The 6,096-nt window shown below is 33.8% G+C and overlaps 1 protein-coding gene across 3 annotated transcripts; it reads left to right on the top strand.

The window, feature by feature from the left end:
* Positions 1–1,950: 1,950 nt before the first annotated feature.
* LOC130936122 (APETALA2-like protein 3) lies at positions 1,951–5,395 on the top strand. Of its 3 annotated transcripts, none has more exons than XM_057866126.1 (10): positions 1,951–2,899; positions 3,062–3,087; positions 3,200–3,230; positions 3,323–3,410; positions 3,556–3,701; positions 3,915–3,959; positions 4,065–4,168; positions 4,276–4,418; positions 4,508–4,618; positions 4,725–5,395. In XM_057866126.1, exons 1-10 carry the CDS (start codon positions 2,436–2,438, stop codon positions 4,965–4,967), a joined length of 1,401 nt encoding a protein of 466 aa, XP_057722109.1. In that variant the 5' UTR covers positions 1,951–2,435; the 3' UTR covers positions 4,968–5,395. The 3 variants fall into 3 exon arrangements, with proteins under 3 accessions (XP_057722109.1, XP_057722108.1, XP_057722107.1); XM_057866125.1 differs by having other exon boundaries at positions 3,915–3,971; XM_057866124.1 differs by having other exon boundaries at positions 3,915–4,168.
* Positions 5,396–6,096: the final 701 nt, after the last annotated feature.

Below are 6,096 nucleotides of genomic sequence, written 5' to 3'. Positions count from 1 at the left end.
TGATCGATTTACTACTGAATGTTCTAAATCGAATATTATCAATTTGATTTTCTATGTAATCCCGTAAATCGAATGCATTAAATTCGATTTACATACAAACCCTTAAATCAGCATTATTAAATTTGATTTATATAATATTAAAACTCTCACAAATAATATTTTTTATTTTAAAATATTCATATAAAATTAAATCTCATTTAATTTAGGTGATTTGCTCTGTATATTGCATTAAAAGTAAGAGAAAATAAAAGTTATTTTTCATACCATAAAAAATGTATAAAATAACTATATACACGTTACAAAAGACATTTTCCTCTTCTGTTTTGTGGTCTGGATCTCTGAATGTTAAAATTGCATCTACATTCACATACCGTTATTATTGTTATTCAACAAACTACTCTAGCTATTCCCCCTCTAATGAACACGCTCACTCGATTTTTTCCTAGATTTTTTCTTGTCTAACCACCACCACCGCGACGATAATAATAATAATAATAATACACTAAGATTTTAGATATTTTATGTATATAGGATAAATACCTATTTTAACCCCGACATAATTTTTTCATATTCATTTAAAAGAATATAAATTCGAATTTTATTATTTTTGATAAAAAAACTTTCATAATTTCTTGAAAAGATCATGATTTATGAGGTCTCTAATAAAAAATTTGATTGATTAGTTTTTCTTTCAATAATTTCTCTTCAAAAGATATTTATTTGACACATTAATCACTAATATATTTTCGATTTAATTTTTATAATTAAAAATAATTTAAAAATCACTAATATTTCTCAATTTTACACAATAAATTTAATTAATATATTTTAAAAAATAAAAAAGCTAAATAGTCTTGACAATTATTTTCAAAAGACAATGAGACTCCTAACAAAAAAGAATCTATCAATCCTAATTGACTCTTAATAGATAAATCAACAGTTTAACATGACATAAAAATTTATTTCATTAATACAGAAAAAATATTGACAGAAAAATTAATCAGTCTCAAAAAAATAAAGATCAAAACCAAGAAAAGAGATTTTTTTTAAAAAATCTCGTTGTCTTTCAAAATAATTATTAAAAACTGTTTATGGATTTTTTTTTCATATTTATGTCATATATTAACTCAAAAAATACTACACTAGAATCTATTAATTTTAACTAATAATTAATTAATAATATTTAAAAATATAAACTAAAAATATATTATATTAAATTATTAATCAAAAAAATTAAACCGATTATTATTAATACTACTCAAAATCAATAAATTTTACTTGTCCTTTAACTTTTCTCTATTAACTCGTCAATGTATTATTTGCTGAGCCACTAACTTGTCGTTGTCATATTACTCTACATTCTCGGGAAAAATTAGGTAAGCGAGCAAAAAACTTCAAAACGGAGCTTAATGAATGCCCGATGATACATTCCGAACCATATTGTAATTCGCTAATACATGTTAATGCATCGTAAACGGGGTGGTTTGCATGCATGAGAAGTAAACTCTGTTTTTAGTTATCAACAATTTATTTATAATAATAATAATAATAAAAAATTATTTATTATTATTATTATTATTATTATTATTATTATTATTATTATTATTATTATTATTATTATTATTATTACATTAACCATTGGAGAAGAAACAGTGGACAAAAGGAGGTTGCCAAAGGAACAAAAGGAGGCTAATGCACTGATAAAGTGACAATTGTCAGCGAAAGGAGGCCAGGCCACCCTCTCATTCACCCACTTATTATTATTATGTACCTACAAAAATAAAATAATAATATTTCACATCTCTTTTGTGTTGAATTATTAGAAACTCTACAAATATCTGGAAAATATTAAGTTTTCCAAATATAGACCTCAAAAGGTTCAAAAGAGAAAAATAAAAAACATTTAAACATAAACAAGGCAAGCAAAAAATAAAGAAGGGGGGCCACCATTTTCTTCCCTTTGTTAGGGTTCTCATGCTTTATTTATTTCATTTTGCATTTGCTTCATCTCCATTCACCAATCACCAGTTCACCACTATCACACTCCCTAAACACACTAAAAGCCAAACCAACCAAAATATAATATAAATAAAAATAAAATAAACAAATAAAACCTACGGTCTCTCCTTTTTCACATTTCACTGATCACTCACTCACTCACTCAGTAGTAGCTGCTAGCTGCATGAAAACTCCTTCCTCAAACTTTCTCTCTCTATATATTTGTTCAGTCATGGCTGTACGCATTCCTTCTTCATCCATATGCATGATGTGATTCTAATGCTTCTTTTTCTTTCTCTCTTTCTTCTTCCAGTTCAACGCGATCTATCTTCCGTGGATCCCTTAGCTTCCATTTTAATAAGTAATAACTAACTAATTAATTAACCTTTTTCTCTTTTTGCTCTTGACGTCGATAATTCAATCATTTCACCGAAACCATGTTGGATCTTAATCTCAACGCCGATTCCGCCTCCGGCATCCAAATGGAAAGTTCTGGAAGCTTCAATTCCTCCCTCGCCAATGCCGACACCGAGGACTCATGCTCCTACGGCGGGGCTGACGCCGTAGCATACAACTTCGCCATACTCAAGAACGCCGTCGGCGGGGACGGAGACGCTGGAGCTGCCGGAGACGATGGATGTGTACGGACAATCCAGCTTTTTCCGATGGTCGGAGCCGGCGATGGTGTTGCAGCTGAGCAGTTACGTGGCTCGTCATCAGTGTTGGAATTTGAGACGAAGGAGGATCGCGGCGGTGGTAGTGCGACGGCGATGGAGCAGAGAATGGTTCCTCAGAGGGCGCAGCAAGTGAAGAAGAGTCGGCGTGGACCGAGGTCGCGAAGCTCGCAGTATCGCGGCGTCACATTTTATCGAAGGACCGGACGATGGGAATCGCATATTTGGTTAGCAATCAATGATTCCGTTATAACTTTCTTGTTTAGTTTTTATTTTGCATTTCTCTATTCTGATCGTTTTATCTTTGATGCTGTTTTTATTTTATTTTATTCTATTTTATCTTTTTTTATTTCCTGAATTCGCTGCATGTGTTTTGGTGCTCTGTGCAGGGACTGTGGGAAACAAGTGTACTTGGGTGAGAAAACGCAGCTATGATTGTAGTTGAATTCAAACATTTTTTCTCTTTTTAAATGATGTATATTGCTTTTCTTTTTTTTATGAATTTATTTATTTATATATTTTAATAGGTGGATTTGACACAGCACATGCTGCAGCTAGGTAATTTTGTTATCGGTTCTTTTTTTTTTTTTGCTAATGAAAAATATCTCATGGATTTGATTTTAGTGTGTAAGTTTGATTTTAATTTTCAGGGCATACGATCGAGCTGCGATCAAGTTCCGTGGCGTTGATGCAGATATCAATTTCAATGTCAGCGATTATGATGAAGATATAAAGCAGGTTCTAATACTTAATAGTTTGATTTCATCATAGTTTTGAGCAAGTTTGAGGGTTTTTCTTTGTAAAGAAAAATTGAAAAAGCTTTGATGGAAGTTGTAGTCATATCATCTTTGATTGTTTTTTTTTTTTTTTCCTTCTGATGCAGATGAGTAACTTTACAAAGGAAGAGTTTGTGCATATTCTGCGTAGGCAGAGCACTGGTTTTTCGAGGGGTAGCTCCAAATACAGGGGAGTTACCCTGCACAAATGTGGTAGATGGGAAGCACGCATGGGGCAGTTTCTCGGAAAAAAGTGAGAAACATTTGAATTCTGATATAGCAATCATAGTAGAACCTTAGTGATCTCACACACTTTGAGACTATTGAGGTTTTAATACTTATAATTAACTCTACAAAGTGAAACATAATTGTTCGATGCACTTCAGTGTTAGCAGTTTTGGTATGTTCTGTGATAAGTTATAATTCATTTGTTTTTACACTGGCTGGGTTTTTGGCTTGCCTGCAGATATATCTATCTTGGCCTATTCGATAGCGAACTAGAGGCTGCAAGGTTTTACCAATCGTATATCGAAATTCCTTACACTAATTGCCTTAAAAAAATTTGGATTCCTTCTGTCTTAGTATATTTGTTTGATACTGTGTTTGATGAATCCAGGGCATATGATAGGGCTGCTATAAAGTGCAATGGAAGGGAAGCAGTTACTAACTTTGAGCCCAGCTCATATGAAGGAAAGGTAAATTCTCATGATGAGAATGAAGGTACTACTTGTTCATTCATGATGCTTGTTTTCTTTTTCCTTTTTGATTAAATTATGAAGTCAAAATGCATTAACAAGGTATTGGTTGACTTGTGACACATGGTTTAGATAACAGGCAAAGTCTTGATCTTAATTTGGGCATAGCTCCCCCTTCTTTCTCTGAAGAACAAGTCAATAACATTCACAACAATGGGATTGGTTTCCAATATCAGCCTAGCTGGGATGACATCCCTATTGATAGGAGATTTATGGTAAGGTCAATAATTGTTGCACAGCCCTCCTCACGTTTGTTTTGATTTTAACTTGGCTTCCATTGCATATTATCATATTTGCTTGATAGTTTGAGCACTCTGCATCAAGATCACTGAATACTCAGCCACCTCATGGATTCTCCATAGCATCTCAGCATCCTTCTGCTTGGGGCGGTACTGATTTCTTTCCCATCTACAAGGTAATCCTCTCATACAATGATGAACCGCCATCACCATGTTGATTACATTAGTTTCTTATGTGTTAGATTTATGATCTGTCATTTCAATTTTGATTTCCATATACAGGAAAGAGCAATAGAGAATATGATGGAAGCCAACCCCTTGCAAAATTGGGCATGGCAAGTCCAAGGTCATTGTGGCGGGGCAACTCCAATTCCACCTGTCTCTGCTGCAGCATCATCAGGATTCCCTTCAACATTAATGCCATCAGCTGCGGATAATCAAATTCATTTTCCAAACAAGACATTCCTCTACCCTAACTTCCCTCCATCGATCGCCAATTCCGGCACCATATCGCCCTTCTACTAAAGAAGCTGAAACCTCAACCCAGGTAGAGCAATGCAACATTTCCAAATCCTTTTTTCTTGTCTTGGATAGTTGATAAAGTAGTATGTTACTAAGATGTAACAATTGATTCAAGACCTTTCACCGATTGTCCTTTCAAGCTAATTTTCTTAACTGTAATTGCTATATGGCTACAAGGCATGGTAGGTTTAACTGAATCACCATTGTAACTGCCATCTTCTTTGATCTGGTTGACCACTATTGCAATGGGCAAGCATTTTCTTTGATATGCAGTGCAGCATTCACTTCCTATGAAATTCCAAACGATGATGTGGGCCATTTGCTCGTATGCTTTTAGAAATTTAAGATTTTTACGAAAACTAATAATTCTTGTTTGATGCATCATCTGTTGCATGTTTTTGCCGACATAGTACTATTCTTAATTTATTGCCTTGTATCACATCACATGGTTACTTTTATATTTAAGAGGCACATTAATGGTAGATAGATTTTTCCTAATGATACCGGTCTACCCTAAGCCAACATTTGTCTTGTGCGTATGGTAGGACGTCCATATCACTTTATATTATGATATTATTCCTATGTCCAATGTATTTATATTCCTTAACTTTCTTTCGCATGTTCTTCGTTTGCCTCACAAAACAAGATTCTATGGTAGGATATATTTTATTTTTCCACTGTTCAGCACAGTCATCAGAGTTCAAAGACCACTGTGCGAGTAGATAATGGAAGGAAGCCTTGCCTTTAACTTTCGCCCCAAATCCAAGCATGTTTGTTTTCATATTTTTGTCAAAGCAAACCGAACCAACACCTTTTCCAATTTTTGTTTCGCCCAGTTTGTTTCTGGTCTTGGCAAATGCATGTTTCATATACAGTGTCTAATACAACGACCAAACGGGAAAACAATTGTTTGCGTAGAAAATTTTTAAAATGCTGTCGTCAACATAACTATGGGGAAGAAACGAGTGAGAAACGTAAAAGGTACCCTTATAAAAAGGTTAACAGTAACAAGTACGAGAAATAAAAAAAAAAAAGAGAAATGAGGAAGAAGATTGGTGTAGTCGTATGAGTAATGCTAAAGCAATGCATAATAGGAGGGCACGTGTAGAATTGGGGGAAGATGGGTACTGGG

The sequence above is a fragment of the Arachis stenosperma genome, chromosome 6 (genome assembly GCF_014773155.1).
Source record: "Arachis stenosperma cultivar V10309 chromosome 6, arast.V10309.gnm1.PFL2, whole genome shotgun sequence".
Taxonomy (NCBI): Eukaryota; Viridiplantae; Streptophyta; class Magnoliopsida; order Fabales; family Fabaceae; genus Arachis; species Arachis stenosperma.
Note: the sequence above shows the minus strand (reverse complement) of the source record. Positions and strands in the feature narration are given on the sequence as shown.